Source organism: Pygocentrus nattereri, chromosome 21, assembly GCF_015220715.1.
Source record: "Pygocentrus nattereri isolate fPygNat1 chromosome 21, fPygNat1.pri, whole genome shotgun sequence".
In the NCBI taxonomy this organism is placed as follows: domain Eukaryota; kingdom Metazoa; phylum Chordata; class Actinopteri; order Characiformes; family Serrasalmidae; genus Pygocentrus; species Pygocentrus nattereri.
Genome location: NC_051231.1, coordinates 11,030,436 through 11,043,891, shown reverse-complemented (window position 1 = coordinate 11,043,891; position 13,456 = coordinate 11,030,436). Strand labels below are relative to the sequence as shown.

Below are 13,456 nucleotides of genomic sequence, written 5' to 3'. Positions count from 1 at the left end.
GTGTTTACCACTGTGTTACATCATCTTTCCTTTTAACAACACTCAATAAGCGTTTGGGAATGGAGGACAGTAATTGTTGAAGCTTTGTAGGTGGAATTCTTTCCCATTCTTGCTTGATGTACAACTTCAGTTGCTCAACAGTCCGGGGTCTCTGTTGTCATATGTTGTGCTTCATAATGCGCCACACATTTTCAATGGGAGACAGGTCTGGACTGCAGGCAGACCAGTCTAGTACCCGCACTCTTTTACTACGAAGCCATGCTGTTGTAACACGTGCAGAATGTGGCTTGGCATTGTCTTGCTGAAATAAGCAGAACGTCCCTGAAAAAGACGTTGCTTGGATGGCAGCATATGTTGCTCCAAAACCTGTATGTACCTTTCAGCATTAATGGTGCCTTCACAGATGTGCAAGTTACCCATGCCATGGGCAATAACACATCCCCATACCATCAGAGATGGCTGGCTTTTGAACTTTGCGCGGATAACAATCCAGACAGTCCTTTTCCTCTTTGGCCCAGAGGACATGACGTCCGTGATTTCCAAAAACAATTTGAAATGTGGACTCATCAGACCACAGGACACTTTTCCACTTTGCGTCAGTCCATCTCAGATGAGCTCGCGCCCAGAGAAGCCGGCGGCGTTTCTGGGTGGTGTTGATATATGGCTTTAGCTTTGCATGGCAGAGTTTTAACTTGCACTTGTAGATGGAGCGATGAACTGTCTTCACTGACAATGGTTTTCTGAAGTGTTCCTGAGCCCAGAAGAGTTCCTGAACCATCTTATGATGATATTATGGACTGTAGATGATGAAATCCCTAAATTCCTTGTTATTGCACGTCTTAGCCCAGTCCAGTTTATTGTCAGTATATACGCCCAGATATTTGTAATCCTCCACAGTGTCCACACTGACCCCCCTGATGGACACAGGGGTCACCGGTGCCTTGTCCCTCCTCAGGTGCACCACCAGTTCCTTTGTCTTCGTCACATTGAGCTGCAGGTGGTTCCGCTCGCACCATGCGACATGCGATCATATTCTGATGATATTATGGACTGTAGATGATGAAATACCTAAATTTCTTGCAATTTCACGCTGAGAAACGTTGTTCTTAAACTGTTGGACTATTTGCTCACGCAGTTGTTCACAAAGTGGTGAACCTCGCCCCATCCTTGCTTGTGAACGACTGAGCCTTTCAGGGATGCTCCCTTTATACCTAATCATGACACCTGTTTCCAATTAACCTGCTCACCTGTGGAATGTTCCAAACAGGTGTTTTTTGAGCATTTCTCAACTTTTCCCACTCTTTTGTTGCCCCTGTCCCAACTTCTTTGGAATGTGTTGCAGGCATCAAATTCAAAATGAGTGAATATTTGCAAAAAACAAAGTTTATCTGTTTGAACATTAAATATCTTGTCTTTGTAGTGTATTCATTTGAATACAGGTTGAAAAGGATTTGCAAATTATAGTTCTGTTTTTATTTATGTTTTACACAACGTCCCAACTTCATTGGAATTGGGGTTGTAATAATTAGGGGTGAATTCTGTGACACACAGTCGAGTAATCCAAAGTTACTTGTTGATTTAAATGGCATGCTGAGTGGTTGCTAGGTTGTTGGTAAGCAGTCAAAATGGTATTGCAAAGGGTTGCTAGGGTGTTGGTTAAGTGATTGTTATGGTATCTCAGGCAGTTGCTAGGGGGTTGATATGATGTTCCAGATGGTTGGTAAGCTGTTGCTACGCAGTTGTCATGGTATCCTAGCTGTTTGCTAGGATGTTTGCTAAGCTGGTAGTATAGCATTCCAGATGGTCAGAAGGGTGTTGGTATTTGATGAATCAAAGGAATGAGATATGGAACATGCTACAGAGTGAAAGCACAAGGTTTCAGAATAGTTGTAACAAATGTCCAACTATGATTACCCAGAGAAGATTTAGAAGTGTTTTGAAGAGCCATATCCAGAGTAGCAGCTTGAATAGGAGTCCATGTGGCCTGGAAACCATTAGCACTTCATTAGCATTCTTTCTTCCTATCTCACTTCACTGGATCTAATGTCTGCTTTCTTGTCAGGCTTTTCAAAAATGTTGGGGTTCATTCATAATTGGGAGACTTCAGTTATATAAACATTTCACTATTTTTGGCTTGTTCCCTTTTGATTTGCCCTCTGTTACAAAGTAATAAGCATTAAAATCATGAAACGTCTACTAAATATTTTAGGCAATATAGACTTCTATTGCATTAATTTGCTAAAGAATCAAACGTCAGACACCAAACATGTCTCAGCTGATTATTTTTGTATTTACAACATTGTTCAAAATTCAGGTTTATATTGGATTCCATATGTAATGGAATTGCATTGACACATTGCCCAACACTACTGATGGAATTACAATGAAGTCCATAAATATTTGGATGTTGACAAAGTTATTGTTATTTTAGCTGTCTACCACATCAATTTGGAGTGTAACTGAAATAATATGAGCTAAAAGTGCAGATGTTCAGCCTTAAATTGAGGGCATTTTCATCCAAATTGGACGAACAGTGTAGGAATTACAGCCATTTTCATATATAACATAACCCTTTGTTGCAAATCCTTAGCAGTCAATGAATTTTTGAAGGCTTGGACCCACCGACATTTCCAGATACTTGTTTTCTCTACCAAGCCTTTACTGCAGCTATCTTCAGCTCCTGCTTGTTCTTGGGACGTTTTACTTTAAGTTTTGCATTCAGTAAGTGAAATACATGCTTGGTTGGATTGAGATCAGGCGACTGGCTTGGCCACTGCAGAATATGCTTTAAAAAAGTCTTTATTTATTTATTTATTTATTTAAGCATTTGACTCAATCTGGGCAGGTAATATATACGCATATACACTTCAGAATTCAGAATTTGTCAGCAGTCACATCATCAGCAAATATAAGAAAAATAGTTCATTGGCAGATACACATGCCTATGCCATAACACTGCCTCCACCATGTTTGACAGGTGAGGTGGTATGCTGTGCAACATGAGCAGGTCTGTTATTTTCTCAATACTCTTCTCTTCCCATCATTGCCATAGGGGCAGTAATGGGCTGGAGGTGAGGGAAGCAGCCCTGTGACTGGAAGGTTACTGGTTAGGTATGCTCTCAAGCAAGACACCAAACCCCCAAACTAACCCCCCACCCCCCAAGCGTACTCACTGCCCCCTACTGTTTGTGTGCATTCACTAGCGTGTATGTGGTGTTTCACTGCATGGATGGGTTAAATGCGGAGGTGAAATTTTCCTGTTGTGGGACAAATAAGGGTCATTTAATGTAATCTAATCAAATTCTCGTCCAAGGTGATCTTCTCAGTCTATACGATGTTTTCCAGAACTTTACAGGCTTTCTGTTGATGTTTTTTTGCCTAACTCTAATCTTCTTGTTTTTGAGGTTAGTCAATGATTTACATCTTGTATATTTACTCTGGGTAAGTCTTCTCTTGATTGACTGACTTTGACAGAAGTAGGCCGGCCTCTTGGAGTGCATTCTTGATCTGACCAACTGTTTTGAAGGGGTTTTCCTCACCAGGGAAACAATTATTTTGTCACTCATTACAGTCGTTTTCCACGGTCACCCAGGCTTTTTGGTGTTTTCTGAGTTGACCAGTGTATTCTTTCTTTTTAAGAATGCACCATATAGCTGACCTGTCCAGACCTAGTGTCTTTGCTGTCTATCTGATCAGTTTGTTTTGATTTTTCAGGCTAATGATGGCTTGGACTATGTCATATTGAGATATATCAGCATAGGATTCCAAATGCACGTGTCATACTTGAAAGTAACTCTACTGTAATTATTTGTTCAATTTGGATGTAAACACCGTTAAATTGTAGCTGCCGGTCTGCACTTTGAGCTCATATTCATTATTTAATTGCAGCTGTAGTATGCGTGGTAGACAGCTAAAACAACAGTAACATCATTGTATGGACACAATCCCTACACATTTTTTCCTTCTGGTTTATAGCCACTAATTTATCCACATTACCTGCTGTATAACCGAGGAAATAAGTTGAATGTACACTAGTTTTGATTCATAAACAGAGAATACAGGAATTAAAAATTCACAACAAAAATGTTGTTCTACTACCTTTTATAGCATGTTTATTTGTATAAACACGTACATCAGAATACAGCATATACCGACTAATGAGTAAACAGTAAATGCATCTAAACACAGTAATAAAAAAAAAGAACATAAATAAAGTGTTTGTACATCACACGGAGTGGCTTTAAGAGAATATGCACTTATCGATTTCACAAGATTTTTGAATTCTGTTTGTTCATATTTAGAGTGACAATTCAGACTACATCGAATACATAAAACAGTAACTTCAGGGAACACTTTCAGAGGCTTTTTAAAGGAGTGTTATAAATGATTCCTTTTTGCTGGGCACGTCGAGGTGTAAAACCTGTTTCAAGACAAGATTCAAGACAAGCCTTTATACTGACCTTCTAAAGGTGAAATAACAGGACAAAATATCTAAAATACTACAAATGTCATATATTAACAACACTGCTATACAGTCAGGGCGCATGTAGATTTAAACATAGTGACACAAGATTAAACATGGCAACACTCTTTTACAGGCCCTTAAGTTCTAGGTATTAACCAGACAAGCGTGAAAAACTCCAAATATACACATTATTTAAGCCTCTTATCCTCATGGATCACAGGGGTGCTGGAGCCTATCCCAGCATTCATAGGTCGGAAGGAAGGAAACACCATGGACAGACTGCCAGTCCATCACAGGGCTGACACACTAACATATACGTTCACCCACATTCACACCCAGGGACAATTTAGCATCTCTAGTTCTGGCTACGTCTTTGGGCATGACCCTGATCACCCGGCCAGGGAATCGAACCCAGGCCCTTGTAGCTATGAACTATAAAAAAGGTGGTAAGTACAGACAAATCTAGAATAAATCTAGCTGTAATGTCACAAGCAGGAAAGTAAGTCAGAAAACAGTTAATAGTTGATGGTAAGGTAAAACTACAATAATAATTTTACAGTCCATTCAGTGTTGTTTCCAGGTAATAGACAGATATATATATGACTGATGTATTTTTCCCTGTTCAAGTACCTTATACTAATTTACTCTTATGCTTTAAGCATGTGGTGTTACACTGTAATTCAGACTGCCTGGTTACTTATTATCACTTTACCCCAAATAATTACACAGTACTTTTGAGTTTGTGCCTCACGCTTACCCAGTTATTATCTAGAACTTCTGTAATTTAACTCTCCATCTTGTTACCCAAAATAATAACATTGTTAACATACTCTGGAGTTTGGACCGAACATGTAGTTGGGAACTTGACGGATGGGAAAAGAAGGCGTTGGCCAAAATACAATGGCTTTATAGCCACTGCAGTCAGGTGTGAGGTATGTGAGGTTAATGAAACAGGAACAATACTTCATCAATTACATTAGTTATAAACAATGCTGCAATAACGTACACCTGTATTTTGTTACCTGCCTAATTAACCAAGGTCCATTAAAAAACTAGACATAGTTTGGAAGATATATTAAGTAGAACCTGATTGGACTGGTACGTATTAAGGAATGCTTAAGAACCTCTAACACAAGCTTCTTGTTGGAAACACCTTCTGCATAATTTAATAGTTGAAATGTAAACAAAGTCATTCAGAGTGGTTTGATGTGAAATGGAACATTATATAACATTTTTGACAGATTTCTTTACAGTGGTGGTGATAGGAACCAGGGGTCGCCATGACTACAACAAAAATATAGCCATTTTATTTACTATTCAACACCACCAGTGAACTCATATGTGCATTCTGAGTTTTTAAATGTGATGCTAAAATACTGGTGAATCTGAAAATATGTTTTCGCTGGGGACTATTTTGCCTCACAAGACCCTATGTTTATACCTCCACCAAGAACTTATTAAAATAAATGGATCCAAATACATTTTGGGCCAAACCTTTATGACTGTCATAAAACAATGTGTGGCCAGAGGACGGGTAACCAGTCCTATCGCATTTTCCAAAACACATCTATTCATTTAATGATGAAACACAGTTGGAAAGTAAACAGTATGCTTGGAGTGAAGCACCTGATGTTCTTATACTGAATAATTCATTTTCAAGATAATGTAAGTGAAATAAATGAAACATTTTGAAGCATTCCAAACAAAATAATGAAGACTGTCTAAAAAAAATACTATTCCTGGATTTTTTGTAAACAACAAATGCCAAAAAGCAAAGAAGTGTGAATAAATAAATACATACATAGTAAGGATTAAATAAAATTTCATTTACATATTGACCAGGTTATAAGCCACTGTTGCTTGAGCTGTTAAAAAAAAATCCTTCTGTACCACACAGAGCTCTGCTCTTTGTGTTTGTCCAGTGTCACATTTAAGTTGCATATTAATAATTAAATACTGAATCACTATGAGGCTTTACCTCTTGTCAGCATGGCACACTCAAGACATACTACTGATGGGTACAGTACTGTAAAAAATTCAGAGAGCACCCTTTATTTATTCAATTTATAGTCAAAACGGCCATTAAATAACATTACGACTAATTAAGTTATTCATTTTTTAGGATATCTTTTGGAGGAGATTAGACTGAAGACTTAAGGAAGGCATAAGGAAGAAGAAAGTCAAAGGAAAATAAGTGAAAAAAACAGAAGTGGAGTTCAAAAAATGATTAAAAGCTACAGAAAAAATCGGACTCCTAACAACCACCTGGAACACCTGGTAGACACCAACACTGTCCCCATCAGATCAACAGCAGCTTTCCTCTTTGAGAGAGAAGAGAAAATCAAGCTTCTTCAGATCGAAAAAAACATCCACAGGAGTTTCTGTCCTTCCTTCTACTGTGAGATGACAACTCAGCACTATGGGTCTGAAAGGATGTGCGGCTGTGTCAAGAAGAACCTCACTGAGACACATCAAGCAAAGACGCTGAACAATGGACTGACCACCTCAGAGTCCAGACCTCAACATCACTAAATGTGGTTGGAATTCAGAAAATGTTCAACCAACTTCTAAGACTGAACTTTGGAGGTGTGTCTGCAGATTTCTTTAAGAAACTGAAAGTGAGTCTCCTGAAAAGAGTGGAATCTGTGATAAAGAGTGGAGCTTTTGTGTAACTGTAATTTGTGTAATGTGTTTTATGCTCTATTTCTTAAATGCAGACTGACTAGAAATTAAGTAGATCAAAAGTGGCCACTGTCTTTTGCGCAGTACTGTACACATCTATATGCTTCAGTGATGCAACCATAACATGCAATGAGGGAAACATCACTGTACCAACAATAAGCTGCCTCGATCCCTTATTATGGGCAAACATCTAGACCATCTTGGCAAAAGTAATCAGTCTTCGACCTTCCGTGCCAGCCGGCAAAACGTCCAGTGGTGCTCCACCGTGTTCTCATTGGCTCTTTCGCTCATGTGATGTACACGTGTGTTCCTGATGGTGAAACCTTGCTTGGAGATGTACTCCACAAGGTGGACCCTGAGGGACACTTCTTGATGGTAGTCACAAGGTCCAAAGGTAAAGGATACCTGAAAATCTCTGGTGTCCATCATGTGTTTATTCCACCGTGTGAAGTTGTTTGAGATCCCTTCAAGCAGAGTTTGAACCTTGGTGGTGATGGTAAGTTGGGTAATGATGACAGCCACGGGGTTGGAGTATTTTGAGAGCTTCCGAGTGCTTGAGAGTTCCACCACCTGTTCAAAGGTGTCCAACGGATAGAGCGGTTTGGTGTCGCTTAAGCACTGGATCAGTGGCTCTATCTGATAGAAGTCAGCCTCCTTACGCAGCAGCTCCGTCTCTTTAAAGTCGTACGGCAGAGTCAGTTCTGATGTCCTTAAGAAATTCAAGATGTAGCGGAACAGTGGTCCATCGCGGTCAATGAAGTAGTTTCCCTGGGTGTCTCTTGCTGTAGGAAAATCTCCGCGAAACATGGCGCCCAACATGGAGTCTGGGTAACGCTGCAGAGTAGACAACGAAGTGGTGTATATTTGACCTCCAACGTTCAGGGTGACCGGATCCGTCATCTACAAATAAAAACAATTACAGACATTGGTTACCAAAAATAATGCAGATTAGGTTGTAACAATAAATGTTTTCAGGTTTGATAGGATTCTGAGGTCATGATTCAATCCAAGTTCCGATATTTTACGTGTTAGTGATCCATATCATGAAGACCAACATCTTTTTTTTTATTTATTTAAAAGAGTTTAATGTTAATGTTCCCAGGTGCCTCCTGTTGAAGGGTTTACCAGGCACAACCGACTGGGACAAGAACCCTAGGTTGTCGTAGGACTCGCTTGGAAGGATTATATCTCCAAGTTGGCCTGGTAGCAGCTCAGGATCCCCCAAAATGAGGAGGAAATAGCAAGGGACAGGGTCACCTGGACTTCTCTGCTTTCCTTATTGGAGACGCAACCTTAGCTGGATCAATCAGGACTCCAAACAACCACCTGGATTAAAATGGGACTGCTAACAACCACCTGGAAAACCTGGTAGACCACCAAAACTGTCCACATCAGATCAGCAGCACTTATAGCTTTCATCTTTGAGATGAGATCTGTTACAGATCTGAAAAACATCCATGGGTGTTTTTGTCCATCCATCTGCTGTGAGACAACTCAGCACCATGGGTCTGAAAGGATGTGTAGCTGTTCAAGAAGCCTCACTGAGAAGACACATCAAGCATAGAAGGACAAACAAACAATGGACTAACCACCTCAGAGTCCAGACCTCAGCATCACTGAATGTGTTTGGATCACTTCAGGAAATGCTCAAACAACTTCTAAGACTGGCTAAATGGATCAAGCAGTTTATGATGATGAGCTTAATATTCTGCATAAACACTATTTAAAATGTGCCATTCACTCTGACTGTTTCGGTAGTGACAATTTAGCTCATTTTGAGCAGAACTCAAAAACGCTAGCCACAACATGACTACTAAACACAGCTTTGAACAGTTGTAAACAAATAAAATCATAATACTTTCATTAAAACACAAAAATGTTCACTTAATTGCAGAATATGTGTGTTTTGGTGGTGACAGTTCTTAATATTTCAAATCGATTTTTTTTTAAGACTCAAACACATTTAGGCTACTTCAAAACAATGGGAAACTGCACACCATGTAGCCAGGAGGGACTGGGATGCAGGGGCGTGGCTAAAGGCTCCGCCTACGGACAAATTCTGTGTTTCGGTAGTTACATAAAAACGTGATGGCATTGTCTGAATAATGCTTTTTTTGTTTTGAACTGAAATCTTTCTATGTCATAAAATAAAAATCAAAAAGATATTTTTCAAAACATTGGGGGGGTAAAAAAAAAGGTCCTTAAATGGAAAATGTGCAAAATCTGGAATTTGGAAGTCACTGTTTTTGTGATGTCACAAAAACCAGCACATTTGCATACATCCTCCTACTCAGCTTACATCCGATTAGCACTGCCCACTCACTAGGATGTTCTAAGGAGCATTTCAGACTTTTTAAAATGTACTTTAAAGTACAATACACAGTACAGGACAGCCAATCAGAAATGAGGTCATTTACATATAAGATCCAGTAATAAAAACAGCCTGTTTGAATCTAAAAGATTGGCAAGAGGTTGGAAAACAATAATAATTTAATTATTTCTTCTATTGGTACATAAAACCAACAGCAAAACAGGATACTACAAAAATGCACAGGGCAGGGGTTCCTCCACGTCTGCAGCTGGGAACCTGTGCCATAAGAGAATGACAGCTATGATTGTCTGATAAGGAAGATGATGGAGGGGAAAGCGAATGACCTACCATGTATCCCCAGTCTCCATTCTCCATTTGCAGTGCTTCTTTGCTGCTTTCCAAATGAGGAGAAGATGAAGGGACTCTGTCTACTCTTGCCTTTAGATGTGATAAACATCTGTAAAAGCAAAACAAACAACGAAAAACATGAATGTGGCACTGACAGTGCAGTGTGAGACAACACACTCCTGAAAATAAAGGTGCCAGAAGGTTCTTTGATGCGATGCTTATAGAAGAACCATTTCCGTTGAGGGATTTTCAAAGAACCACTGAAATTAGCCCTCGGCCGACATGAACACGTGGCCAGTAACCAACAGTGAGTAATTTACATGCACTCAATAATCCATAATCAGATTCTGCAGTTATTCGATTATTCAAGTGGTCATGTAAACAGCATCCCCCGATTTCTTAGATCGCAGTAAGGTCTAGAAATCTGATAAAGAGAGCTGGATTTTAGCTCAGTAATAAGATTTCTCAGTGCATGTAAACTCTGATTTCTTCCGGATTCCTCAGACTGCACAAGTGTGAAAACAGGCCGCGGTACCAGAAAAAAGCAAGCCGTGTTGACGTGAGACGCAGTAAAACACTTTTGGAGCGATTCTGAAACTGACTACACGCTCGAGGAGATTACGGATTTAAATCTTCTACACGTTGTTTCTTCATATTATCTGGTAAAGTGGCACATAGTTTTTAATAAAAGCCGCTGCATGAAGTTTGAGTTTTACGTTACGTTTACCGGCTTAAAGTTTATTCGCTCGTTGCAAAGCTGAAATCCGATTCCTAACTGACTCATGTAAACTGTTTTCCCATTGTCTGATTACCCAAGTGCATGTAAACATGTTGATCGGACTACTGGCAGAATCTGATTTTCTGCAGCTACTGGATTATAAAGTGCATGTAAATTATTGGGTAATACTGCTTTATATTTCTTTGATTTAAATGTTCTACTCCAATATTTTTCATAGTTTAATAGTGCAGTACTGCCTGTCAGTTAAACTCAAACAGCACTTACAGTCTTATAAATACTGTAGCACTGAGGGTGGAGCCACCCATAATGTACCGCAGTATTGGTTTCTGTTACCTCCTGTTTTTCTTATTTTTCACGTAGATAACCGTTTCTCCGTGTGTATGCGTGAGGTATCCTTGTGCCGAAGGTTGTGTCTGGATGCATTTGATGTGTTCAGTGTTTTTCCACTTTAATGACCATTTTTTGTTCGACAGACACGCACAGATCTGATGCTGGAAATCATTCAATCTGACCTTATTAATGTCAACCTCACCGTGTTAAAACAGGATGATGAATGTGTCAAATAATGCTGCTTACAAGACCTGAACAACATGCACTCGCTTACACTTGTTCATATTCATTGTTAAAAGGGGAATTCCACCAATTTTTCATTCTTGCATAACTCTGTTGATGTGATGTACATAAAGTCAGAGTAGTTTGGTGTGAAATGGTTCATTGTAGAGAAACTTAGAGACACTTGATTTCTTACAGTGGTGGTGATGGGAACCAGGGGTCGCCAGGTCTACAACACAACTATAGCCATTTCTGTTACTATCAGAACCACCAGTGAACCTACACTCTCAGAAATAAAGGTACTAAACTGTCACTGCGGTGGTACCCTCAAGGGTACATCTCAGTACCTTTAGTCAGGGAACGTAATTGTACCAGAATCTATTGAAATTCTATTTTTTAAGTTGTATTGACTCCACACCCCGTCTCGTCTCCAGGCTTTTATTTTATTGTTCTGTTTTAAAACATTCGGTTATGAAAATGTACAAATATGTACTTTTCACCTGGAAAAACATATTTAAGGTGCACAGTTGGACCTTAAAACCACTGTTATACTTTTGAGGGAACACAGTGTTTTTACCTTGACAAACAAAAATGTACCTGCACAGAACCTTTATTTCTAACAGTGCACACAAGTCTTCTGATTTTTGTATCCAATGTTTGATGGTAAAACTGTAAAATATGAGATTTTTTTTCTCTTTAGGGCCTCACGACGCCCTGCATGCACCCCTCCGCCATGCATGGATTAAAATATCTGCATTAAAATACATTATAAGCCAAACCTTTATCTCAAAACTATCATAAAACAATGTGTCAGACATCATAACCATTTCATATAATATCTTTCTGTGAGGGAGCTTTTAGAGGTGGACGTCTGGTTCCTATCACCACCACTGTGAATAGTTCTGACTCGGTAAGTTTCTCTAGGACGGAGCACGTTGCACCAAACCACTGAATGACTTTGTTTACATCTCATTTAATTATGTAGAATTTTTGGGTGGAGTTCCCCTTTAACGCAATAAAAGCGACAGATCTGACATAAAGCCCTACTAGATACCGGTGACCCGTAAGCCAATCATTCACGAGCCTCTTATAGGAATTTTCCGCCCCACCTTAAATGCTGTAGCAGCTACATTGTGGCACCTGAGGCTGCACTGCAACCACTGCACCATTTAAGGTGGAACGGGAAATTCGAATAAGAAGCCAACTTTAGCCCACATAATGATGGACGGACCCAACCATCCCAAAGATCTCCTCCCACGACAGAGGTAGATCCTTTCCGAAGACGATGCAGCAAAACGCTTATCGTTAACAAATGAGTTATTTTCTCCGTCTGGCAGCTCAGCGTGTTATGGTACCGAGTTTAGCTGATCTGAGCTCCATGGCGGGTCACTGCACATCTGCCCGCGCGACACTCGGCCTGTATCTTCAGGATTCAGTACACAGATCATTCGCCCACCGCTCTGACCCAAACCGCTGACCTGTTCTGAGCTTGGCCGGGTGAAAACCGTCCACTCACCGGAGACCGAACTGAACAGCGGTCCGTTTGCGTCGAGCTGGAGCTCCGCCTAAGCCCCTCCCCCAACGGTATAGGGCTGCAGCAGCCACGCCCACGGCTCTTTCAGACACGCATGCGCAGATGCGAACACCTCCACGTTTGTTTGGATAGTCACTAGTCAGCTCTTAAAGGGCTAGTATCACTGAAAACATCATCCACCTCATTAGAAATGTACTTATTAGAAATTCAGTAGACATGTTCTGTAAAAATTGCTGAAGTTTTCCAGAATCTATGGTCCCTATATGGAAATGAGGTCCGTTTTATAATCATTATAAAGTCACGAAAAAAACAACACATTTACATGCAGTTGTAAGCAAAAGTTTGGGCGCCTGGTCAGATTACTATTACAGTTTCCAATTGAGAAAAAAAAGAATTAAACATAATCCTCAGAGAACAAATGTCTGCATATCTTAAGGCACAATTACTGTTTGTTTGCTGACTTTAACGTATTGAGGGGGGAAAAAATATATTGCTGCTGTCAGAACAAAAACCTGTTCAACAAAACCCATCGTTCAGATGTAGCCTAACAAATCAAATCAAATTTATTTGCAGCGCTTTTTACAACTGATATTGTCACAAAGCAGCTTCACAGATTTCCAGTAAAGGCAAAGTTTTAACATGAATGTAAAACCCCCCCGGTGAGCAAACCAGGGGCGATGATGGCAAGAAAAACTCCCTAAGAGCTAAGGAAGAAACCTTGGGAGGAACCAAGGCTCACTAGGGGGGACCCATCCTCCTCTCGTCAAACTAGCTACAAAGCTTCTATACTACTATTAGTAGTAGTAGTATTAGTAGTAGTAATAG

At 40.0% G+C, this 13,456-nt stretch overlaps 1 protein-coding gene across 3 annotated transcripts; it reads right to left on the bottom strand.

Moving 5' to 3' along the window:
* Nucleotides 1-6,881: 6,881 nt before the first annotated feature.
* kctd6a (potassium channel tetramerization domain containing 6a) lies at nucleotides 6,882-12,668 on the bottom strand. Of its 3 annotated transcripts, none has more exons than XM_017704720.2 (3): nucleotides 12,614-12,668; nucleotides 9,807-9,915; nucleotides 6,882-8,047 (listed from the first exon to the last, which is right to left on the bottom strand). In XM_017704720.2, exons 2-3 carry the CDS (start codon nucleotides 9,831-9,833, stop codon nucleotides 7,361-7,363), a joined length of 714 nt encoding a protein of 237 aa, XP_017560209.1. In that variant the 5' UTR covers nucleotides 9,834-9,915; nucleotides 12,614-12,668; the 3' UTR covers nucleotides 6,882-7,360. The 3 variants fall into 3 exon arrangements, with proteins under 3 accessions (XP_017560209.1, XP_017560208.1, XP_037388037.1); XM_017704719.2 differs by having other exon boundaries at nucleotides 12,576-12,661; XM_037532140.1 differs by lacking the exon at nucleotides 12,614-12,668 and adding an exon at nucleotides 12,453-12,575.
* Nucleotides 12,669-13,456: the final 788 nt, after the last annotated feature.